The following is a 26,666-nucleotide window of genomic DNA, read 5'->3' on the forward strand; positions in this document are numbered from 1 at the left end:
AAAAATCTCATGCAACAGAAAATAAAAAAATATGTTCGCCAGTAGGGGGCGCCGAGTGTCACTCCCCCCTCCAGGGTGGCACCGGGGCGACCTGCCCCCATCGCCCCCCTTGCTACACCAGTGGATGGAGTTATCCTTTGTGCATCCTTAAAACCTAGAAACATAACTGGAGTTGAATTACCAGGGAACCAAGGTAATTAAAAGCCCAGCAGTGTCAAGAGACAGTAGAATCCATGCATCCAGGAGGAAAGCCCAGTAGTAAAGGGCAGACCCCATTGAAAATAACCTGTTCATCTAAGGTGTAAAGCTGAAGACTATGCTTATGAGTCTTCTCGCCACGAAGGACTAAAAGAACACAATTCAACCAAATGAAGCTAACCTGCAGATTATATATACATCAACAGTACAACCCTATGCATGTCTGCTCAGAAGAAAGTCCCATTAAGTTGAGAGGACCTTACTCCCTGGTGTTTATAGAATTGCAGTCAAATGTGTTACACACACATTTGCAGCATAGTACTAAGGAATCAAGCATTTAAAAGACATTATCACAAACTATTTACTAAATCAGGCATCCCCCAACTCGGCCCTCCAGATGTTTTGGGACTACAACTCCCATCATCCCTGACCACTGGTCCTGTTAGCTAGGGATGATGGGAGTTGTAGTCCCAAAACATCTGGAGGGCCGAGTTGGGGGGTGTCTGTACTAAATGGTTGCCTAGAATGTAATCTAAATAATAATAATAATAATAATAATAATAATAATAATAATAATAATTTATTGTTTATATCCCGCCCATCTGGCTGGTTTCCCCAGCCACTTTGGGCAGCTTCCAACAGAAAAATAAAATAATCGATTAAACATTAAAAGCATCCCTATACAGGGCTGCCTTCAGAAAGTCTTCTAAAAATCTGGTAGCTGTTTTTCTCTTTGACATCTGATGTCAACAATAATATTTACTCTTTTTACACATGAGAAACACGTAGGCTAAGCATTTCTTGTGTGCAAAGGACAGTGAACCTATTGTAGAGATTTCAAAACCAATGCAAAGCAAAAGTGAACCAATGTAACCACAGAATACAAGTCATCACAACATGGCATAATTTCAAGGAATTAAGCCCCTGGAAAATATTTACTTGCTGTATGCACACACAAACTCTTTCATACCAAAAAAAAATACTCTCTCATAAAACTGTTTGCACACACAGAGACACACACACCTGCCTAATGCACTACTCCAGTTGCTAGTATCTGGCGTGATTGCAAGGGAGGTGGAGGACTGCTCAGAGGAGAGAACTATTGGGCTAGTGGTAGCAGTAAGTCAGGTGGCTAGCTCCAGGGAGCATAGGAAGCCAGCTAGCCAGCCAGCCTAGTACACTGTGATGTCTGCCTTCTACCCAGGGTACTCTTCCATAGCTGCTAGGCACTGAAGCTTAGAATGGGGAGGAAAACAGAGGCCTGGATTCATAACAGGAGTAAGGTTACTATGACACCACAGAGGACCCATGTCAAGCTGGCTTCAGGCCTTGTTTCAGGGAGAGAGAGGTGAACACACCCTGCAGATCTGGATGGATGCTGGATGAATGACTGTCCTGAGAAACAAATCAAAACCAGTCCTCAATAGAGTCTAACCACTACCACATAGGTAAGCATTGTGCAAACAAATCAGGTTGAATGCTCAATAAAGAGGTTGCCTGGAGTCCAAAGTCTAAACAAACACACACACTTACACAGACAGTGAACTTTTTGGTGAATTTAAGGAAAAAGCAGTGGGATTTTTACTACCGAGCTGGAATATAGCACAGGAGCAGCTAACATGCTGTCCTCCAGATGTTTTGGGCTACAACTCCCATAATCTGTGACCATGTGCATCAAAATTTTGAAATAGTGCACTGGTGGTATCACCAAAACTCATCAAAATGACACTTGGCACCCACATTCTACCCTGCCCTTCAGATTGCAAGTGGCTCTCTAGTTGCAAGCAGATATTACATTTCCTAAAGAAAATATTACAGTTAAAGGGTTAAGAAACATGAGGCGACCCTGCCTTAATTAAAGATATCTGGGTGTCTCTCTCTCTCTCAATCTCGTCTTTGCCCCAGATCCTTTGGTCAATTGAGTAACAGCTGCATTTGCATTGTGCAATAACATGATCATTTGGAGAGGCCCAGGTTGGGAAGGAAGTAGCTGGCCATCCTAAAGTCAAGATTTCTTGGCAAGGTTGGTTGGCACAGATTTTTATCAGGTGTTTTCCCTGCTGGTCTACAATTAGAAACCTCTCTTTCTGGATTTCAAATGCTTCTCTTGTTCCAAGCTCTTTGCTAAGCCCCAACAGAAACAGTGCTGCTTATCCACTTGTCCAGAGATGTAAAAAGCTAAACTGTGTTTGGGAAGAAAGGAGGGGAGACATCAATATACAGTGTATATATACAGTATATGAAATTGTGCACAGGAACTTCAAATAAGGTTGTGAGCAGTAAAAAGAAACAACTCTCCACTGTAAAATCAGATTTCCACAGTTATAGTCACATGCACATTCAACACACATTTAGACCAATTGACTTTCCCCAAAGGATCCTGTAGTTCTCTTAAGGCTGCTGGGAACTGTTGCCTGGTGAAGGAGAAATCACAGTTCCCAGGATTCTATGGGGCAAGTCATGTGCTTTGAATGTGCTCTGCATGTATGGTGTGGATCTACCCATTTGTTAGACAGCCTGAACAAGCTGAATAAGACATGATTTGTCAACAAACACTGTTTCTCACGTGTGCCCACGTGTGGAAGCTGAGAACCCAAATGAGAAGAGGCATCAAAGACAATATTTCTTAAAGAAAAATTAGGGAGAGGTACATTCCAAAAATGTACTTGGGGATCCACTTCTTTTTATTCTATTTTTGTACAGTGTTGTTGTGACCCACCTTAGGTCAAACTGTAATCCAGTGGTGGGTCCCAACCCACTAATTGAAGACCAATAGACTGGGCAGTACCAAGTTAGATGGACCAACTTCATAAGTCCATATGATTTCCTTTGTCCAAGGGATATTAGCAACCACCCTGCACACACACCCCTCACACACACACAAAGGAACTTCGACAAATCTCTCAAAGGCAAAAATATATTTTAATTTTCACAAAACAGAATAATTTGATATTTTAAACCTTCATAAAGGTGGGTGCATATTGCAGGCTTTGGGAATGGGGATAAATTATATATGGGATCCAGCCGTAATAGGATTTCTTTCTTAATCCAAATATACATACTGAACTGAACCAAAAAAGGGGGACAGATATGTCCAGTGTGGTAAGTCAGTCTTCTTGCCATCTGATGGTTCTCAGATGCCTCAAGTTGCTCTACAAAACAAAACCACACGGGATACTCTCCCTTCTCCCATCATTGAGCGCAGTGGTTCATTGAAACGCAGTGACACAGAAACACTGTTTGAGGGAACTTGCTCTAAAGAGTTTCGCTTTCATTAGCATAGGAAAACTGTGAGAGAAGTGAAAGAAGGGGAACAAAAGCCAGCTTTTGAAAATTCCCCCAGAATCCCTGATGATCCAGAAAGTACTTGGACAAGATGAAGTATAAGATATGGGGTGGCACTTAGGGGTCTCCCCCACAACATTAGCAGACTCTCTTCAACTGGCCTGGCCAAGCATCATCACATGAGCCAACCGCCTGCATGAAATTCGTTGCACTGTTTGCTAAGTGCTCTCTGTATATCTATGGAGATACAGATATATATAGATACATAAACACAGGAATGCATGCCGCTTTGCTGAAGGAGTTCCTGTAAAACATGAGAATCAAAATTTTAATCATGTATTTGTTGCATGTTCATCCCAGCTCATTATTCGTTTATTTTTATCCCAGTTCGTAACACTGGCAGCTACCTTTCAAAATGCAGTTAAGAACTTTCTGCAAAGGCAGAAATGTATTCGTTTACAGCGCCGTCTTAAGCGCCCCTGTCGCCATGGTGCGCCGGATCTCTCTGGCGCCCTTCCGCCACGTTTCCCAACGCAGTGGGCGGGTGGGCGCGGCGCTGCTGCGCGGCGGGCGGGCGGGCAGACACAGCGCGATCTCTCCGGCGCCCTCCCGCCCCGTTTCCCAGCGCGGTGGGCAGGTGGGCGCCGCACGCAGTGGACCGGCGGACCGGCTGGCCAGCGGGCGGGCGCAGCTCGCGGCACCCTCCTGGCGAGCCGGCGCCATGGTTCCCTGCGCCACCGGGGGTCTACGATGAGCCGGCCCTGTTCGTTTAGATTTTATAAAGCCTGCTCTAACCAGTTATCCAGGGTGGTTAGTAACAAGGAAATCAGAAGCAAAGGACTTAAGAATCTCATTAAAAATGAAAAAGAAAATAAAAGCTTGAATAAAAACAAGTCTTCCAAATAATCCCCAGACTCAAGCTTTTACAGGCCTTTGGGGGGAAAGAAGTGTTAAAAACTTGGAAAGGGCTATAGCTCAGTGGTAGAGTACTTCCATGCCCAAGGGCCCAGGTTTAATTCCTAACATCTCCAGCTAGATGCCAGAAAAACCCCTTTCAAAAACACTGGATAGCTGTTGCCAATCAGTGTAGACAGTACTGAGCTAGATGGACGAAAGGTTCATCTGATTCAAGAGACAACAGCTTCTTACGTTTTATGCTGCACAGTAACCACAGAAATACCTCTTTATGTGCCATTGCAAGTAGGGCCAGTGCATAGAGATAGCCACAGAGAGACTGTTTTCTATGCTCCCAGGACACACTCGTATAGGAATGATGCTATCCCACAGTGGTTATGAACTGAAAGTACATCTGAGCTGCAGGATCGGGAATGAGAACTGATGTAACTACAGCAAACATACAAGCACTATGTGTGAGTCAACTGTGCCATTCCAGAAAGCCACAAGGTATTAGTCATTACTGTCGGGGCACATATTGCTATCCCTATGCAACACCTTGGTCACCTGGTGATGTATCCACTTCTGACATTGTACCAGCACACATTCATGCACCTTCATATATATTTATCTGTCAACCCAACCACTAACAGAAGTGGGTCACAAATATTATTTAGTGTACTGGCTGGGGCTGCCGTAGAAAAGCAGGTCATGTAAAGAGACAGTGTAACTAGAAAAGCATTGAAAGTAATTTTCTACCATGTGATACACTTGGTTCAATCGAAGTTTATCTTCATTACTCTTCCACCTCCTGTTCTTCCTCTTCCTCCTCCTCTTCCATTTCCTCATCCGAATGGTTCCTATTCTTCAAAGGATCGCTGAATTCAAAGTTTCCTTCTATGTCCAACACCTGTAGATGTTTCAGCCTCTGGAATGTGCTTTCTTTTACTGCATTGAAGGCAATCTTGTTAAACCTTGAAGATAAAAAGAGAGAGTTGCTGGTGTTGGAACTTAACCCCGGATTGCCAATGAATCCAGGGGCTGGATTCAACTATCAGTAAGTAGTCCCACTAGCAGGAGCCAGTGCAAGTGCTCCTGTTTGTACAATTATTCTCAACCCCAAGTCCCCTCAATCAGCTGTGGGGATGTCAGGAGAACACATGCAGGAGGAGTGAGGGGGGAGGTTGTTCCATCATAATCAAACTGCTATTAACCCGAAGATCTACCAGTAGATCTACCAGTAGATCCCAATCTACCTTCTGGACAGCCCTGAAGGAAGGAAGAAGGAATAATTTTTTGGCCAAGTACCAAGCATAATTGGAATTTTGCTTCGACTACATTACAATGTAAAAAATGTACCTCATACAAACACTATTCCACTCACAATACAATACAACAGCACAGCAAAGGAACCCCACCCCACATCTGGCTTCCCCTTCCACTACCCAACGACGAGTTTAACAGTTTGATGGCACAAGGAAAAAAACTGTTCCTGTGCCTAGCCATTTTTGTGTATAGAGTCCTGTAGCGACATCTAGATGGAAGTACCAGTAAATCAAACAGATGATGACCAGGATGCAAAGGGTCTGCAACAATTCCCTCTGCTCTCTTAGCGTAAAGTGTCTCTATTGAGGGCAAACTAACACCGGGATGCGGGTGGCGCTGTGGGTTAAACCACAGAGCCTAGGGCTTGCCAATCAGAAGGTCGGCGGTTGGAATCCCCGTGACGGGGTGAGCTCCCGTTGCCCAGTCCCAGCTCCTGCCAACCTAGCAGTTTGAAAGCACTTCAAAGTGCAAGTAGATAAATAGGAACCGCTACAGCGGGAAGGTAAACGGCGTTTCCATGTGCTGCTCTGGCTTGCCAGAAGCGGCTTTGTCATGCTGGCCACATGACCTGGAAGCTATACGCCGGCTCCCTCGGCCAATAATGCGAGATGAGCGCGCAACCCCAGAGTCGGTCACGACTGGACCTAATGGTCAGGGGTCCCTTTACCTTTACCTTTACACCGGGAAGGTAAACAGCATTTCCGTGTGCTGCTCTGGTTCGCCAGAAGCGGCTTTGTCATGCTGGCCACATGACCCGGAAGCTGTACGCTGGCTCCCTCGGCCAATAACACGAGAGGAGCACCACAACCCCAGAGTCGGTCACGACTGGACCTAATGGTCAGGGGTCCCTTTACCTTTACCTTTAACACCAATTAGAGACAATCCATCTAGCCTCCTAGACAGACAAAATGAAGTATTTTGTCACATACTGCATAGCTAAATGATGGAACTTACTTTCACAAAATTTAGTGATGGCTCCCAACTTGGTTGACTAGTCATAATTCAGAATGCATCTGGATACCAGCTGCTGCAGAACATGATTTGGAGAATGCTATCATGCTCATGTTCTGCTTATAGGCTTCCCATAGGCATCTAGTTGCCCACTGTGAAAGCACGATTGACTTTTGGTCTGATCCAGTAGAACTCTGCTTATGTCCACATCTGGAATAGCAAAAGTAATCTGAACATGTGGGTCTCTGGTCATTTGTACTCTGGTTACCTGCAAAGGGCTATGGCCAGAATTCAACAATCACACAGCTAGGTTCTGCATGATCAAGAGAGGGCTTGGGACTTCTTGAACTGCATCTCCTCATGCCACATATTCAACTGCTTATAAAACAGAGGAGACTCTTAATGACAAGAGTGGTGGTATTCCGTTGTTCAATTTAAAATGCAACAAATCCCACCATGTCTAAACACTTTAGGTTTTCCAAAGAAGAGTTTTCTCAGCTTTGCCCTTGACTGGATGCATCTCGGTCAGACAGGACAACCTTTCTTCTGGACTACAAACCTGAGATAAATGCCCTTTATGTTGGGTGTGGATTCAAAGGCATCTTCTGGCACTGTGGTAATCTTGTTGTTCTGGAGGTACAGATACTCTAGAGATTCTGGCAAATCAGATGGAATAGAAGCCAGCTGATTGCCAGCCATGTCTAATGTCTGAAAGAAAAAACAGACAGCACAACATTAGCTGGAAGTAATTAATGGAAATCAGTTTGCTTTGAAATGGGCTAGATTGATTATACAAAAATGTTGAGTACCTAGGCACTTGAAATTTGTGTAAGCAAGGCTACGACTGGTGGAACTCTTTATGCAGGTCCTGCCAACACGCACAGGGTCTGGAACGTAACCCCCATGCATGCAAAGCAAGCATTGTGTGTATTGTTTTGGAAAGCACAAATTAGGTAAGGTCGCCTTTAAGTGTGAACTGAAATGGATTTCTCCCCTATTCCCAGGGAAGTATACTAGGATTTCAGCCTAATTTCATTACACGCGCCCACAAAATGCTTGGAAGCAAGTTCATTAATGTGGCCACACCAGTGCCCTGTAGCTGAATATGTAGGATCTTTCCTCTTCCCAACTGTCTTTTGCCCAGCTTTATTTCTTTTGGCCCTTGCTTTCCCCTTCTCTGGTCCTTTGGATTATTGCATGTTCTCCTGTGCCTTGTAAACCATTCTTTCAGGTCCCTGCCTCTCGTCCTAGTCAGATACCCTTTCTTTTGGCCCACCTAATGTTGGACATTTGTATTGAAATGTGGCCATAGCAACAAGTGAGCAGCAGTCTCAGCTTCCCTCCTTGGTTGCCTCTGCATCAGCTTTCTTCCTCTTGGCCCGTTTCCTGTAGCTTTGTTCTGACGGCTGAACAGTAACAGCTGCAGCTGCTGTTGAATCTGCAGCATGCACAACAGGGTTTGGCATTTGATGCTCAGAATTCTGGACACATGAGTAGGGCACAGGGAGGAGAATGGCCCAGTGACTTGTGACGTCACTCACAACTTTGCATTTGAAGCTTGTTTGCTCCTACTGTAGACTTGGAGGGCTTTCCCCCAGGCAAAAACTTGAATATTCTCCAAACACAGATACTACCGGTAACTTCCTGAGTGAGCTGTCTCACAGTAACCTCTCCAGCCTGAGCCACTGAGGTTGTTCACGAAGAGCACAATTCACATACTTGCATGCAAGCATTTTTACAGAGAAACGAATGTTATTATAGAAGGAAGCACTTGTTTACTTGCAAGTACTGTAAGTCTAAGTCTGTGTATACACCATACATTTATTTATTTATTTATTTTTAAAAAATTGTTGATTTTATGATAAACATTTAACACCCATGACTTCCCCTAAAGAATCCTGGGAACTGTAGTTTGCTAAGGTGGGGGAGGGGAGGAATTGCAGCTCTGTGAGGGGTGGGGATGGTGGAGAAATTTGCTACAAGTGGGCTGAGGACTCAACCAGCCCAGAGTTTCCTTCCTTGCTATCTTTGTGAAGTGGTCTTGTTTTCAGTGACTTCCTACAGATTGTCTCAATACCAGATTTATTTTTATTTTTAGACTATTGTTAACATGATTACATCTTTTCTTATATTTTTGGTCAGCTACCACCATCGTCAAAGTTTGATCTTAACTGTCTGCTAACTGGGTACAGCTGAAATGTGTATTCACTTTAACTAGGGTTGCTAGACTCAATAGAGGACAGGACTTCTGTGCCTTTAATTGCCCTGCTCTCTTTTGAGTCTGGAAACCTTAAAGAGAAACCAGCAGACCCTTTGCTTGGAAATGAAACAAAGGGTCTGCTGGTTTCTCTTTAAGGTTTCCAGACTCAAAAGAGAGCAGGGCAATTAAAGGCACAGAGGTCCTGTCCTCTTTTGAGTCTGGCAACCCTAACTTTAACTTCTACCTCATTGATTGACTGATGAGGTGATGGAGTTAGCCATTAGCCAACATTAACATTGATTGCCTGGTAATTCAACTCCAATTAAATTACATCACAGGTTATGCAAAGTTCAAGTTAATATAAAATTAACTTAAATGAATATCCAATGTGTGTGTGTGTATTTATGTATATGTATATATTAATAAGAAAAAAGGAACAACCCATGGGGGGATAATTCCACCTAGCAGGCAGTGCTCCAATTCCCTACCCCGCCCCCAGCTACAGGGCCTTACTCAAAAGAAAAGGAGCTAAATATTAAATTTATATAATTAAAGGATTCTGCCTTTCTAAAGAACATTACAGACTGGAATCAGCAGACTGGAGAAGCAGCCAGAAGTTCAAGCTCTCACACAAAGATTACTCAATATATTTGGCTTTGGAGAAACAGAGCTGGAAATCACGCAAAAACATCTTTCTATGAAAAACTAGTTCAGCCAGTTTCTGGCTAAATATGCCACTTGAGCACTTTTGCTTTTTGGCCCCAACTGGAACCAAGAAAAACAGAGTTGTTTAAAGGACAAAATGAATGACAATAAAACCCACGGTTGACACCTAAACCCATATTCATTAACTTATAGTTTCTCACCTGTCTCATCTAGTGGGGGGGGGGCAGTGTAATAATCTGTGTCTTCAATAACCACTAACTTTTTAATATAGATTGCAAGACCACAAAGGTGGGTGGGTGTGGGTGTGTTAATGAACTATAGAGCCTAGTGTGAGAGCCATTTTAACATATGCCCTCCTCTCTTCCGTTTTAACCAAAGTTACAGTAAGCTATACTTTGTGACAAGGGTTTGCAATGCTTCCCAAAAAAAGCTCAGGTTCAGAATTTGGGGGTCTCCAGGAGAGTTTAATGGCTGTGAAGCAGCCACCAAGAATGTATTTTCATATAACCCTGGTTCTCTAAACTTTATGCTAGCAGGACCTTCTCAATAGATCTTTATGGAAGAGCAACATAAGAAATCTGTGCAGATGCTGTAGTCTTCCAATGACCACCCTGTCTCAGGTAACCAGGTAACCAGTAGGTTCTAGGGCCGAGCTTAAATATCTCTGAAGACACCTTTTCCTGAGAAAATTTCTGATATATTTCTTCTTTTCATACTGTATCTGGAAACAGCTCTGCAGGCTTGTCATCTGAGTGAAACGTAGAGATGTAAGGAGACAATGACTTCCGCTCTATCCTGGGTTCATTGCAGTCAGCACTGTTTCCTTTGCACTGCAGTTCAGCTTTCACTAAAATCTGTTATTATTAGTCTCACTATCTGCTGTGGCCAAAACTTAGGAAATTAATTTAAATGCATTTCATTGGAAGGGAAATGTCAAACACAATACAGCAAATAATGTAATTATGTACGTAACATTTGTGTACGAAAAAACCCAATGACACTGAACACTGCTCATATTCGCTTATGTGATTTCTGTTCCTAACCTCTAATGAACGTGCAAACTGTGGGGATTTCCACTCTTGTTTCTGTTTTTGATGGAATTCTCCAACATCCCTACTGAAAACCAACTTCCAAAACATATAGCTTTTCTGCACCAATACGATCCCACCCTGTGTAACATCCTGGTAGAATTTCTTACATCTGTAACTAGCCCATTTGGACCAATCTTTAGATCAGAGGAGAAAAATATTTCCCAGTTCCCTGCTTCCATTTCCTTGAGTTTTACACACAGTGTTCACTCTGATCCAGAGATTCACAATCTTAGCTGAAAACTGTGTACTTCTGCAAATGAAGTCCATTACCTCAAACCAATTTCAAATTTAAATTATTACACTTGAAAACTGAACTCATTTGCATGTACTGTTAAGCATATAATTGCTAGTCACATAAAGCCAAGTGGAGGCCTCGAAAATCTCTCTTTGAAATGCTATTGTACAACGCCAACTTTTTCTCTCTTTATAATTCTTGCCATCCATTTTTTGCATCTCAATCACCTATGCCCCCCTTTGCCTTTATGTACTGCCCTTAGATCTTGCCGCAAGCTTTCAGATTCTGTGGTGAAATAACACAACATTCTACTTCCTTTTCTTTTCATAATAAGTATACTTACATAATTCCTTCTCTTTGCAAAATCTATTTCAATTACGGAAGTTGGATTTCTTTGCTGATGTATTGACTTTTTTCTGTGTTTATGTCTAAATGAAAGAGTCGCACAATATCAGTGATATGCTTGTACCTTGAGACTGGTGAGATCCTGCCACGACCCACTGTATATTGAACCGACTTTCAATTTGTTGTTGCTCAAATACAGCTCCTGCAGCTTTGACATCCCAGATAACGTGTGCCTGGGAATAGAGCTGATCTCGTTCACTTTCAACTTCAGGCTTAGCAGGTTCTTTGGGAAGCCATAAGGCATGGTATTGAGATTATTGCCTGAAAGATCCAAGGATTTCAGTAGCCTCAGCTTACGGAAAGCCTCCCGATGAATCTGTGAGCTGGTGATCTTATTGTAACTAAGGTTTAGCTCCTCCATAAAATAAGTGGTAGCAAAATCATTTCTGCTAATTTCTGATATCTGGTTGTGAAGAATCATAAGAGTTTTAACCCGTCTGGGCAGCCCACTGGGGATCTTTTCCAGCTGGTTGTTGTACAAGTGGACTGTGTGTAACTTCTTCAGGCCATGGAAAGCCTGAGGGTGGATCCCCCGGGCCTTCAACTTGTTATTGTGAAGCAGAAGGTATTCCAGGTTCTTGATCTGGGTCAAGACATCCCTGCCTATTGAATTAATTGCATTCTTCTCTAGGTGGAGAAGGACGATGTTTCGAGGTAAGCCACTTGGGATCTGGGAAAGGTTATTGCTGGACAAATCCAGGTACTCAAGGCTCGAAAGTTTCCTTGGAAGAAAAAGGGGTGAAATGAATGTTCTCAGTTAAACTTTAAAAAAAAAAGAATGGAAATCTATAATGTGGGGTGAGAAACTTGTGCCCTTCCAGCTGTTGCTGGGCTCCATCTCTCATCATCCTTGACCTTTAGGCAAGCAAGCTTGCTGGGGTTGATGTAAGATGGAGTCTAACAATATCAGAAGCAAGGTTATCTGATTGTTGGGCTCCATCAGCACCAGATAGCATGGCCAACAGTCAGGAATGATGAGAGTTGTAATCCAACAACATCTGGAGAATATCACTTTGGTTACTCCTGATCTGGGGTACAAACAGGACCCCTACCCTTTGTATGAATCGATTGAGCTTGAAAATCACTGTCACACCCATTACTGTCCCAATACTGGAGGTGAGACAGCTATGAAAAAAATCTTCAAGCAGCTAGAACATGGCGAGGGGGAGGCAAGGGTGGGGAGGTGAGTTTTGCTCATATCTTCCACATGCTCCATTTAATGATAAAACTAGACCCACCTCCACTTTATAGCCTAACCTAACAACTTAGTAGCTTTTGATTTGAACTTAAGTGTTCTGCAAAAAAAATTACGGTATGCTCCCTCCTCTAGCTACTCATATGATCTAATGAAAGACCTCCATAGTCATTAAGCCATAGTTTCCCTTTATATCCCAGCCAGGAAACTGTGGTTTAATCATCAACTTTAAACTAGGAAACAAAATCAGAGTTTGATTCTGGGTGCTTAGAAGCACAGAGTTTGGGATTATTTTCCATGCTTTGCATTGGCTCAGTAAATGAACAGTTATTTTCAGAGATAACTTAATCGATTTCTGAGTCAATTCAATCGCAGTGTCTAACAAAAATAGAGGGAAAGTAATGCTCATATGCAGCCCTGTTTTGCATATTTTTTAAAAAGTGCCATTGGTCATATATTGATAAAAATGTTGTGCATGCCAGCACAAAATGGATGCCATGGGCAGCAAAGAAAGAAGAGGTGGCAGTACTCCATAATATCACAAAAAAGCACAGCTTATAGATTCGATGTGTTGGTATTGTTCTTAATGTGTTGACAAATTATTAACAAAGTAGAATAGCTGTAAGGCAACAGAGCTGGTACATGTGGCTGACATCCACTGAAGAAAATCAACATGCTCACCAAAAGGTTTCATTGTCCATGCCCTCATTTGTCAGTTTGTTGTTCTGCAAATACAGCTCTCGAAGTCCTGAGAGCTCGCTAAAAGCTCCTTTAGGAATCTTCTCCAATTTGTTGTTCTGCCACAAGAAACACAGGAAGTAGAGCATGAGCTTGTTCATCCTAACATCAAAGTCCTCAAAGTACAAGGTGGGCATCTCTAAGGTGGTACAGTGATATTAGAGTTGCCAAAAAACAGTCAACATTCTGCAGCCAACAAATGCCTGGATAAATAGAAATGTTTTGAAATTCCTACTGAAAATTAATAATGATGGAGACAGATGCACCTCACTAGGGAGGGCATTCCACAACTGGGGAACCACCACTGAAAAGGCCCTGTAACAGGTCAGCGCCAACTGGGCAGCCACCAGTGGTGGTACTACCAGCAAGGCCTTCTCTGCCAGTTGTTAGGGTCTGAGGTGGTTGGTATTGGGAAAGGTGCTATTTTAGGTACTTGGGTCCCAAGCAATTTGTGGATGATGATGGTGATGATTTATATGCTAGTACTGAAACCTTGAATTTGGCCAGGACCTGTGTCACATAGTCCCATTAAAGTACCCCACTTTCCAGCATAGCAACTGCATTCTGTGCTAGCTGACAGCTACTAGCTGCAGCCTCTAGACAGCCTTCAAGTGTAGCCCCATGTAAAGTGCATAAAGTAGTCAAAGCAGGTCACTAGATTGTGCACAGCTGAGGCGAGGCTATGCCAGTCCAGAAATGGTTGTAGCCGGCAAACAAGCCTAAGCTGGGCATAAGCACTCCTAGCCACAGAATACCTCAGGTACTCTTGGGCACAGAGCACAAACCACACACATGATAGACAGAAAAACAGATAGATAGATAGATAGATAGATAGATAGATAGAGAGAGAGAGAGAGAGAGAGAGAGAGAGAGAGAGACAGACAGACAGACAGACAGACAGACAGACAGACAGACATGTGGTGATTTCAAAGCAATCAGATTTACAAAGTGTGAGTTCCTGCCAAGTAAAGAAATACAATTCCATCCCCAAGGAGAACTACTGTAATAGAATTGCCATCTTACCTTTAGATGCAGTTTATACAGTGCTGATGGTAAATTCTTTGGAACGTATTTTAAGAAATTGCTGGACATGATCAAGACCTCCACATTATCAGAACCATTGAACATGCTTTCTGGTAACCCGGCATCTTCAAGTTTATTGTTGTGAAGGTACACTGACCTACCGGAAAGGGAAATAGACCAAGTTGGGAATCAGTGCAGATATACAGTAGCTACTTGGTTTTGTTTCATAAAATTTTCTGAAAAGGACCTCTAAAATCTGTTGATCTGGAGCCCCTCCTCACCTTGTTGAGCCTTGGGATCAATTGTGAGGATGCAGATGGGAAACCTAGGAGGACTGGGCTGAGCCCCCAGGTCATGTTGCCTGCCCTTGCCTTAGATACAGGCTGATGACTGCTACCCATTGCCATCCTTTTGGATTCGGGGCTACTAACCCACCCTGGTTGCTGGAGTACTGAGAGCCCTGAGGCCTCCTGAGGAGCCACTCATTGCTTTCCATTATGATCCACTAATTTTATTCCTTCAGATCCTGAACCTTAAAGACTACATAAGATTGAAGCTCTGATACTCACCTAGTTTTGTTTGTTCCTGCCGCAGTCCCAACAGAAAGTTTTACCTCCAAAAACCAAACTCCCTAAACGGAAGGTAACCTCAACTATAAATTATGGAGGAGAATTCTGTATCAGAGTTCATTACTGGATAGAGAAAATGTGGCCCTCCAAATGTTGTTGTACCCATCAGCCTCAGCCAGAATGGCCAATGATCAGGCATGGTGTGTGCTACAATCCAACAAATGCTGGGCCACATACCTGATCAATGTAGTCTTCCTTATTCTTGTTTATGAAGTACTCTCTAGCAAATCTTTGAGGGGTGATGTTGAGAACCTCTACTCCTGAGACCACAAAACCAATGAGATGAATTTCTGTTACTGTATTCTGAGACACTTTCCAGCACAATTGCTATTTGCATGCAAACGCCACCCAACAGAAACAACCAGAATTAATTCATCTGTAACACTTGAAAGATAAACAATTCTCTTCCTCCGGCTACAATTTGTAGGCCACAAGTGGTTTTTACTATACAATCACTTTCCCCCATCTGCCAACAGAAGCAGTGTGACATTCTTCCTCTTACAGTTGCCCTCTGTTTACCTCAGGTTTGGCTTCTGTCCGAATGTGAGCTCATAAATCTTAGTAAGATTATTGGCTGCAAAATCAGCACTGATCAAGGTCCTCGGGAGGCATTTTGGAGCCGCCGTGAGCTGGAAAACAAAATATGGTGCCAGAAGAGGATATTGTTGTCTGAGACATAATGCTTCAAACTGCAACAAGTTTTGCAACAAAATATTATCAGGCTATTTGTTTCATTGAGGAAACCTAACAAGGTCAAGCTCTGAAAAGTGGAGATCCCTCACAGCAGTGAGGATTTCTGTCTTCCTCACAAATATAAGTTAACACTGTAGGAAACAGTTAATTTTTTGTTTCAGCATCCCTGGAAGGAGTTTTGTTTGTATTGAGACATATTTTGTTTTGTTAATATTGGGGGGGGGGTGGATTGAGAGAGTAAATAAATGTTATGCTACATTTATAATCCTTTCAAGAAATAGTTCAGTGACCTTTCCTGGAAAAATCTCTTGAGAAAACAAGAGTATCTGAGTTTTCATCAAATTTCTGAAGGGTACTTCTTCTCACGCTATTTTTGAAAGCCGCGGGTTCACTATGTGAGCTGTAACCTTGTCTGCAGGCATGCTGGATTGTAATGGACAAACTATGAATATATTATTCAATATTTATTTAGTGTCTGGACTCTGGTGAAAGCTGAGCATTGTACAGAACAGAGGAAAACATATTGTGAAAGAAATGAAATTATTCAGAGAGAATATGCTTTTAATACAAATTTGCTTGCAGAAAATTCAAATGTGTGCTCTTCTAATGTGGTTTATTTACAAAATTCCTACTTATGAATCCTGTTAGTTTTAAGAATTTAGTACTGTACTGCATTTAGTACTAACACTGCCAATAACACAAGGCTGGGGAACTGGATCTGAATCGCTTTAAGGTTTATCATATATTATCAGAAGGAAAGACCCAAGAATTTGTCTCTTTAAAAATAAATTAAAAAATGAGTTGGGAAATTAAATTCTGGAGATTCAAACTGCAAATGTGTGTACAATATTCCCACTTTTTTTTTTACGTTCAGTTTATGTAACTTTTAATGCTTTGCTTTCATAGCCAAAATGATACTACCATATATATATATATATATATATATATATATATATGTGTGTGTGTGTGTGTGTGTGTGTGTGTGTGTGTGTGTGTGTGTGTATCAACAGGCTCAGTGAAGCTCCAGTGTTTACAGAAGTACAAAAGCAATTTCATGGTGGGGGGGGACCCCTGAGGTGAGGGTGAATCATCCCAAACAGTCCAATGAATACTGAATATGCTCAGTTTTCATAGAAGGCTGGTTGACATTTTGGGACAGAAATGGAATCCGGGAGAAGGGCATGGCAGGCTGCCTGGCATCCCAACCAGAAACACTCCACGCTGCAACATTTTGTTGCAGGTCCCACTTCTAATACTATTTCAGAAGTTACATTTTCTTGGATGAATTTTAGATTTCCTGCTACAGAGATTTTTGTTTCCGTTTGGCATAGGTACATATTATAGTCAAGCCTTATATGTGGCCTTCTAGTCAAAGTTGCCAAGCACATAACAGTACATGAGTCACGTGAAAGCATTCTGTCTCCAGCATATCCTTGCCCTCATGCTAAGTACGGGCCTTGGCTATACTGCACTGTTTACTTCAGTGTCCCAGTTCTCAGTATGTTCACCGTGGTTCTGAATATGTAAAGCTACCAAGCTATGTTTGCATGTGTATACCATCTTCAAAGTTTTGCTTCTATTATTCAGATATAATTTTCTTCTGCAGCAAGAACAGGGAGGTTAATGGCCATTTTATCACATAGAGCTGGGTGGGGGTGGAATTGGACACAAACGTCCTGGAATATTAGTCACAGCCTGGCTCGTGTTCTTCTTTTATGCAGCTGTTCACTGCCAAAACTGTTACATGGAAAATTGCTGTAAATGGGAGGAAAGGACATGATGTTACTGGAGAAGCAGTTTGATACTGCACCTGCACAACAGGGTAAACTCATTTGAAAGAGTTGGTGGAGTCCGTGCAGTTTCCCTTGATACAATGACCACTCAGATTGTCAATGATCAGCTACTGCTATACCAATACAATCGGTGCTGTGGAAAATGGAAGTTTCAATGGCCACAGCTATGGAACAGCATGAAACGGTTTACTGCTACCATATCTATCTGTAGCACGTCACGGTCCCTACTGCCTCTTTAAAGTTCTAACACTCTAAGCCAAAAGAATACAGTTGAAAAGCAAGCCACTGTCTAAACTACTCTTTAGTTACGAAGAAAGGGATGATTCAGTCTCTTTCAACTCATGTCGGTTTCACACGTGCTTTTTCATAAGTCCGTTCCATCTTGTTTCTGAATTCATCTGCATTTCTAACTTTAAAATGTGTGCATTTAAATAAGAATTTTTAAACATATTTTCTCACAAAATATTCATTTCCAAATGTATTTTGTTCTGAAATTGGCATTTCATAAGTTTTACATGTTTTTCGAGCCAAGAATTGCATTGCAACATTTATAGATAACTCTGTCCTGATCCACACATTCGTCTCTCTGGGATCAGTCAGTTCATGCAAAGAATGAATTCCTCAGGCAATACTAAATGAAGAAACTAGGTAAAGTGTTTTTCACAACCAAGGGTGGGGAACCTCCAGCTCAGGGGCCAAATGTGACCCTCTGGGCTTCTCTATCCACACCCCATGCCATACCCCTCATTGATTTTGCTCCACCCCCTCCTTGTGTGCTTTTGCCTGCCCAGATTGTGTCCTTGAAATGACATTGCTCTTCTTATTTGCCTGGGTGGAGATGGGGGTGGGTGGGTGTAAAATCCGGTGAATACAGTATAAGTGCAAAAGAAATATTGATTGCTCTCACCACGGTTCCCCATGAGGGAATGTGGCCAATGGCTGAAAAAGGTTCCTGGTCCCCAGTCCATACACACATAACCAACAGCAGCTCTTACAATGACCACCTTTGCTTACCTGATTATTGGCAAGATACAGGTAATTCAAGTTCTCCAGCTGGTCAAACACTTCTTCTGGAAGTCCTTCAAATTATAATAGGAATATTTTGACAATTAGTACCCCTCAGGAGTCTCCTATGAGCAACTAAAGGATTTTAGTTACAGGTAGGTAGCCGTGTTGGTCTGACGTAGTCAAAACAAAATTTTAAAAAATTCCTTCCACCAATGACAAACTTAGTTGGTCTCCAAGGTGCTGCTGGAAGGATTTTTTTAAAAGGATTTTAACCTATGATCATCATTCTTCCCCTTTAAAAAATGACTAGAAAGATCAGATTTGTATTTAATTTTTTATCTTTATGTAAGTTGGAATCCAAAGAACTTCTTTAAGCACACCCAAAGGTTTCACCATTTCCAGTGAGAATTTCTTTCGGGTTTTGAGCAGCAGGTCATTCCAGATTACAATTTGCTTTTGAAAGTCCCCCTCAGTTTCAAAAGTAGCTTCCTATGCGGCTCCCCCCACCCCCACCCCAAATATAAGCCCAAAGCCCCCTTTGACATATAGAACCAGCTGTGAGCATGCTTCCATCCCAAAATAAAAACAAGTCATTACAAAAGATGTGGATTAGACTTAGCCTTTAAGGATCTGCAGAGCAGGCTGGTGTAGGTTAACATTTGTACTTGTGTACATAATCAGGGTACTATTTTCTTTCTTCAGTGAAGCATTTTTAATGGATCTCTAAAGACCGACATGTACATGAAGCCCATGCTATCTGGCAATGCCTGCCCTCAGACAACCAAAGGTCTCCTATTCTCTTAAATGTGGTCTCCAGTAAAAGGCCTTCTTTTTACTGAGAGCGTAGACCTGAAGTTTCTCCACCAACTGAATTTTTGGCATGGGGAGCAGGGGGACAATGCACATTCACATAGAAGGAGGCAACAAGGTGCTTCCAAACATAAGCTTGGACCATTAATTAGTTTTCAGTCCCAGACTTGAACACACATAAGCACACACCTGGGTTCTCCTCAAGATTTCTTAGTTGCAGCAGCATAATTTGGGAAGGGGCACAGTTAGAGTTACCGTAAGCTATAGTGTGGATGTCACCTCTGAAAATTATGTCAACCTGCTGCAAATCATCCAGAGACAAAGGCAACACAAAGTGTTCCACCACTTGAGGCAGGCACCAGCATCCCTCTCTGCTCCTTTCCCGGCTTCCTTGTTAATTGTTTTGCCACCACTGAGCTGGCACCAGTGGCCATGCTATTGCCTCTGGCTCCTCCTCCCCTCGGCCTCAGTCTGAAGGGCCCAGATTTCCTGCGCCATCAGAACTTTGGATAGAGATTTCTCCATCTGGCCCAGAACATTTTCTCTCAATAGCAAGAGCAAAACAATCAGGAGAGGGAGCAGCGGTATGGCCAATGCTGCCACTGCTAAATTAGTAGCAGCAAAGCAGTTAACGAGGGGAAGAGGTGAGCAAGTGGGGGCCATGGTGGTGGCAGAGGGGGGCAAAGCAGGGAATGGCTCTGCAGAACTACATATATACAATGTGAGTAGCTGTGTGGGCAGGCAGTAGCTGTATGGCAAGGCCAGTGGGTGAGGGGAAGGGAGGCTGTGAATGCAAATCCACACACACAAACCCCATTGCCTGAGGGAATTGCCTCATGTTGTCTCAATGAGATATTGGCAGAAGTTCCCAAACCACCTTCTGCCTGCCTTAAACAACTTCACAGTCCCTGCATGTGCTATCTCTCTCCCCACTTCAAACCCCTCCTCAAAGCCCACTTCCTCCATGTGACCCACATCCCTTCAATCTTCATCCCCAGCTATAGGTAGAGGTAAAGGCAAAGGACCCCTGGACAGTTAAGTCCAGTCAAATTTGACTATGGGGTGAGGCACTCATCTCTGCTTTCAGGCCAAGGGAGCTGCCATTTGTCCACAGACAGCTTTCCAGGTCATGTGGCCAGCATGACTAAACAGCTTCTGCCGCAACGGGTCACCGTGGTGAGTGTCAGAGTGCACTGAAATGTCATTTACCTTCCTGCTGCAGCAGTACCTATTTATCTTCTTGTGCTGGTATGCCTTCAAACTGCTAGGCTCACAGGAACAGATGACAGAGCAATGGGAACACACCCTGTGCAGGGATTCGAACTGCTGACCTTACAATCAACCAACCAGAGGCTTAGTGGTTTACACCACAGCACCACCTGCATCCCTCCCCACTGCTATAACTGAGTTCTAAGTACAGTATGCACAAAAGTGTTTGCCTTCATTCTGTCTTTCCCACCCTCTTCTCTCTGTATATCTTCTGTATGTATGTAGCTCTTTTACATATCATGCATGTGGATAGCACCAAACTTATATAGTTCCAGAAATTAGGGCTTCACAATACTATGAGAGTTACTTTAAGCCAAGGAAAGAGGGGATCAAATTACATTTCACTCCTCCTAGTGGGCGATATGCAGTGTTAGTCATACAACTCATTGGTAAGCATCAACATTCCTCCTAGTCCAATGAAAGACAGCGAATCAGGAGTTAAGAGACCAGTCTGGATTTTTTGCAGCTTACCTTTAGAAGTGAGTCTATTATTTTGCAAGTTGAGTGTTTCTAGCCTGTAAAGACGTGCCAGCTCCTCTGGAAAGATTTCTTCTATCTGATTGTTCTGAAAGAAGTGAAAAGATTTATCAGGACCTCGAGGCACATGGGAACATTCCCCACTGAAACGAAAGGGCGCTTCCGAGAATCTTCACCTGGATTTGAATGGCAGGATTGATTGCTTCTCTCTAAAATGGGCTGGTGGGATGGAGCTGTTCAGCCTTCTGTTCTGCTGATGCAGCTGCTTTGGAGCACAAGCTTTTGCTTGTGCTGCAGCAAAGACATGCACAGAGAGAGAGAGCACAATACAGAACCAGGCAAATCATATGGGCCAGAATCAAAGAGTTGCTTTAGAGGCACCCAAGAACTTGGGCGTGCCCAGCTGATTTTTTGAAAAATGAGTATTTTCTTTTTGAAGTGCAAACTCCCACGTCCTATTTCAAACTGCTTTGAAAACCCCCTTACGCTCAAAAAGAGGATTGTGGGTGGCTATTTTGTAAGCCCAAGCATTCCTTAAGCATGCAGACAAGTTCTGCAGTTCTTTGGATGCAGGCCATAGTGGATGTGGAAGGTTACTAAATTTTACAACGTATGTTTGTGCAGAATTTTGCATCCTGACTGATAATATAGCTCAGTGTCTGGGGGCACTTCCAGACTGAATCCTGCAGCCTGACAACAGCAACACTCACATGATGTTAAATTGAGGATGTGGAGGACTTGCACAACAACCCTGTGTCCCCCAAAGATTGGACTTTTTGCGATAAGAAAAGTGATGGGGAAATATATGATAACACTTGCTTTGATGCTACACTATCTAACCTCCTGCAAATAAGTCAGAATGAATGTTCATTAAATAGTTGTCATCTAGTCTTCCTGCAAACAAACTAGGATGAATGTGCAATAAACAGGCTATCTAGAAGCACCCTGTATGACTAGTGCAATAAGCTAAGAATGCCTTAGCTCACACTGCACTCTTCCACAAATAGGCCACAAATCAATATTTTTATAATACCTTTTCCCTTATCCAGACTTGATACCTTTGCTTTAGGCCCTGTACTGTACAAACAGCTACAAGAAAACTGTGGGTCTGATCCCACAAACAGTTTGCAGCCCATGTTTAGCTTTACAATACCTGTAAGGAAAGGTGACTTGTCAATTCTGGTACATCTATGGGAAATTCTTTCAGTGAAAACCCTCCACAATCCACAATTCCTTCTGGATTGCAAGTGCATTTTTTAGGACAATCTGGAGCCAAAGAATTACGTTCTGGGTCGATTAGTTCTGATGAATCTTCTGGGAACTCGTTGCTGTCTGCATTCTTCCGAGCTTGAATCCTGCTGGAGCTAAGTGCCAAGAGCCATAGCACAGGGAACAGGGATCTGAACTTTAAGTACATTTCCACTGAAATCAAGGAAACATCCATGAGTTGGGGATCAGTTAATAGCAGGTCTTTTTAAAGGTAGGCATTAGCCTCTACAATGGCACAAAGGAATATGGACATCTGAAAATTCATTTACTACCAGACCCTGAAGATTAAATGCTTGGAAGTGTGGATTAATTGCTACGTCATGCCCACCCACCCCATATATGACAACATACAACTGCACCTGCAAAGAAACAGTCAGAATACTTAAAATGCACTTCTGATTGTCCCTTGGCAAGTGGAGCTTGTATTTAATGCTTTTGAAATTTGACACCAAATGCAAGCCCCACTGGGATTCTTTCCACTGAGGAGCTACCAAACCATGGTGACACTCTGGAGTTTTGGAGTTTTGGAATGGGAACTCCAGTCTAGCTGATCCAAGCAGGACGTCAAGCTTTGCTTGGATCTCCCTTCTCAGTTCAGCTTTGCAGATGCCGTCAGGAGTTGGGGACCTCAGGACTGGGCTGAAAAGATTCCCCAACCTGGTGCTAAGTCACAGGTCGACATAGGACAATTTGCAAATACAAGAAGATGCTTAGCTTTCTCCCTTTCCCAAGAGGGGTCACCAGAAAGAAAAGAGAAAAGCTTCTTTACCTTAGCAGCTGTGCAAAAGATGAAATGTTGACAGCTGCAGCTTTTCTTATTGCTGCAGCACTAGGATTTGACAAGTGACACCCTCCTCCTTTGAAGCTCAGTATGTCCAAGACTGAAATTTTCACATTTCTTCCCAATTTCACTTCTCCTTGTATTCTTTCCTTATCAATTGACAATCTTGCCATCCACCCTGTTGAACAGGCCTGTTGCCTTTGTTCTCCATACTCAAGCCATAGACACGCCGTGTTGCAGCAACAGACTTTGGTCTTTCAAATTTCAGCAATGCCCTCTGTAAGGCCAACATTCGGCACACACACCCCTCACCTTCCGTTCTGCTCAATCCACATCATAGCAACACCCTGCAGCGCCCCCTAGGCTCAGAGCCCAGTGTGGCAGAACCAGTCATGCTGCCCTAAACCCGCTTTTGCTGTGTTGCATCACCTGTTGCAGCATTGCATCCTATCTGTTCCCTTGCAATCACTCTGATCTGCATCTTTCTTGACTAGGCTACTGCATTCTTATATTTGGTCTTGCATTGCCTCACCTTGGCCCCTTCACCTGTATCCTGCACTTGGCTCCCAAAATCATTCACCTCTCATTACCCTGGCCACGTGTCCTCCACTCCTTAAATCATTACACTAACATCCTGTCTGTTCCCAGATCCAGCCACAAACTCCTTGCCCTTACCTCTAAAGCACTGCATTATCTTTCTTTTTCAGTTACATTCCTAATACATTCCTGCTGCCTGCGAGCTTTGCTCCTCCAGTTCCAACACCTGGGTGGTGCCACCTCTCATTTCTTTCCAATCCTTCTTTAAAACCCACCTCTAACCTTAAGCCCTTTCAACCCTCTGATTCTCATGGCTTACTGTAACTCAGCTTGTAACTTTATCTAACCATGTGCAACAGATGGCCATCTGTCCCATATGCTTTCATTGAGATTCGTGCATTGCAGGGGGTTGGACTAGAGGACCTTCAGGATCCCTTCCAATTATATGATTCGATGCGACCAAAACAATTGCATGTTACTTCCCTGTTTACTGTTTTCTCCATTTTCAGTAAGCATGTGGCAGAGCAAATAGTTAAAACCATTCTCTGCAGAATATCCCCAAAGAGGAGGATTTTGTTCTGGCTAAGTTTCACGAACCAGATCCAAGCTGTTTGTTGTCCACAATCGAGTTTCTATCATCAAACCTTAAATGACTTCTTTTTCTGGGACTGTAACACCCACTACTGCTTATCTTCCTGACATGCTGTGCATGCTGCAGATTTTACACACACACACACACACACACACACACACACAGCATAAAGGGATAATAATGCAAATGAGTAAATTTCTGAATGTGGCAGATGAGTATTTGATGGCAATTGCACTCACTTCAAAGTGGGAGCACCTCATTTGACCACAGGTGTGCTTTATTGGAGTATAAAGTCATACAAAGATTATTCCATTTTCTTTTTGGCAGAGTTTTGCCTGGTCCACTCCACTACGAAGCTAGAAGGAATTCATGCCACTGACATCAATCTGTCTCGAGCCTTTGTAGCAATCTCTACTCCGGTACCAAAGAAAGACACTTGGGATAAAGAAACATCTGCTGGCAAGACTGACAAACCCGGCAAGCTTTTCTGATTTCTTTTGAGGTTTGAAGAAACCCTTAAGATGGGTTTCCCCCCTCCTCTTTAAGTTGTTACATAAACTTATCCTAGGTTTGTTGTCTCACTTTGGCTTCATCTCTCAAGTCTGTGCAGAGAGCCCACCAAAGTTTGGCTCAAATCCTCCGCCTGTCTCAGCAAAGTACAGCAAGAGAGATGTATAAAGTTTCTTCTGCTTAAGAAGCCAGAACATACTGGTTTTGTTTTGAGGTCCAGAATAGCATCTCTGCCTCCCAAAGCCCTGTATCTTTAGCACCAGTGGTGAATGTGCCCAGCAGCACTTGGAGGTTCAGGGGTTGTTAAAAGCACATATCTCCAGAAAAAGCAATTAGACATGCATAGTGCCTGTGGCTCTCTGCTGTAAGGCACTGTTACATCCTCCAATTAGCAGGATATGCATGTTTAGGTGTGCATAATGAGTTTTCAAGCAGCCACAGCAAAAACAAAAAAGTCAAAGCAGCTGTTCTCTGTCCTCCAAGTTATCGTGCTATTATCATAGAGTAAAAAGTGCAGAAAACAAAAACTCACCTCTGTTTAGCTGGTAGTGGTGAGTGTCTGGAGAAAAGCGTTTCTGTTGTTGCCCCCCCAAGGCTTCGCTTGCTCATGCCATGTCAATTACACACTCGAAGAGCCGAACACTTTCCCCCTTTCCCAAGTCAGATCCTTTCCAGATGTGATCAGCAGAACTAGAAAGGGAGAGGGGGGGGGAGAGGAATAGGCAACTCTCTCTCCCAAAGAGAATTTCCTGTCCTTTCCTATGCAGAGAGGAATTTTCCAAAGTCACCATATGGGAAAATGTAAGAGAAGAGAGTGGAAGAGGGGGCAGGAGGCAGAAGAGGAGGGAGAAATTAATAGCTGTATGTATTCAGTGGCTTGGACAAAGATTAAGCTTCCAGTCACTTTTTATCAGCACAACTCATAGGAATAACAAGGAAAAGGGGAGGGAGCAGCAATCGGTATACATGAGGTGGAGAGAGCAAAGGGTTTCAAAGATTGTGTTTTCTCGACAGTCCTGCCACCTGAACTGTTTGACATTTTTGCCTGACAAATCCTGGATTCTACATTTCGGTGGCTACCCAACGTGGGTTGCCTGAATGAAATAATATTCTTGCTAGTTTTTAAGGTGTCACAATATTTTCTCTGTTGTTTTTGAATTTTAAAAGGGGAACAGATGTCATTCATTCATTCATTCCTCCCATCCCTTTCTTTGGGTTTTCAGTATACTGACAGGTCTTTATTATGTGAGACTTCGGGCAACTTGGGATTCCCCTTAGTGACACATTTCCCTCCTATCCTCTTTCTGCCACTTTTTCTTTGGGATACCGTAATCAGCAGCAAGCACTATCTCCACGTTGTCGTTTTTTCCATGGGAGAGCTACGTTTTCTCTGTAACGTAACGTGATTTGTGAGCCACAGTCACAGCAGCACTTCCAGAGACCATGCCAATTTAAATGGGAAAGAAATTTCTTTCACAGAAACTGCATGCATTAAAAGACACCAGACACTACAAATAATTTTCCCTGTTTGTAACCTTATCATACCTGTGAGAAGTCTGCAGGAAACCACTCCCCTTTGGGTCCTTGCTGGGCATCAAAAATTCCTCAGTCTTCCTTTCCCAATTCACATGAGCATTTGCTCAGACTAAAGTCTTATTGTTTCCTCTCCCTCCACCTTCCCCACCCACAAAATCTTGGCTTACTTTAACTGGAATGGATCCACCTCTGGACTATTAAGCTATTCCCAAAAGCTGGTGAGAGGGAAGTGCATATTTGTATAAAGCAAACTGGCTGCTTGATGCAAAATGACTCAGATCTAAGGTTTATTCTGAACTCTATGACTTCAGGACCACACATGCAACAACAGTATCAGAAAACACACACACACACACACACACACACACACACACACACACACTGTGTGTGTGTATGGTGAGTTTGGAGGGCAAGGAGGCCTTAAATCAGTGATGGCCAAATTTGGCCCTCCAGCTGTTTTGGGACTGCAACTCCCATCACCCCTAGCTAACAGAACCAGTGGTCAGGGATGATGGGAATTGTAGTCCCAAACCAGCTGGAGGGCCAAGTTTGGCC

General features: G+C 43.1%; 1 protein-coding gene across 2 annotated transcripts; it reads right to left on the reverse strand.

The window, feature by feature from the left end:
• Nucleotides 1-723: 723 nt before the first annotated feature.
• Nucleotides 724-26,493, reverse strand: PODN (podocan). Of its 2 annotated transcripts, XM_035123726.2 has the most exons (12): nucleotides 26,121-26,493; nucleotides 25,108-25,334; nucleotides 22,040-22,308; nucleotides 20,881-20,974; nucleotides 18,337-18,401; nucleotides 15,356-15,465; nucleotides 14,208-14,364; nucleotides 13,128-13,243; nucleotides 11,316-11,973; nucleotides 7,214-7,362; nucleotides 5,137-5,351; nucleotides 724-3,787 (listed from the first exon to the last, which is right to left on the reverse strand). In XM_035123726.2, the coding sequence occupies exons 3-11, from the start codon at nucleotides 22,301-22,303 to the stop codon at nucleotides 5,174-5,176; spliced, it is 1,791 nt and encodes a 596-aa protein (XP_034979617.1). In that variant the 5' UTR covers nucleotides 22,304-22,308; nucleotides 25,108-25,334; nucleotides 26,121-26,493; the 3' UTR covers nucleotides 724-3,787; nucleotides 5,137-5,173. The 2 variants fall into 2 exon arrangements, with proteins under 2 accessions (XP_034979617.1, XP_034979616.1); XM_035123725.2 differs by having other exon boundaries at nucleotides 25,108-26,493.
• Nucleotides 26,494-26,666: the final 173 nt, after the last annotated feature.

The sequence above is a fragment of the Zootoca vivipara genome, chromosome 7, assembly GCF_963506605.1.
Source record: "Zootoca vivipara chromosome 7, rZooViv1.1, whole genome shotgun sequence".
In the NCBI taxonomy this organism is placed as follows: domain Eukaryota; kingdom Metazoa; phylum Chordata; class Lepidosauria; order Squamata; family Lacertidae; genus Zootoca; species Zootoca vivipara.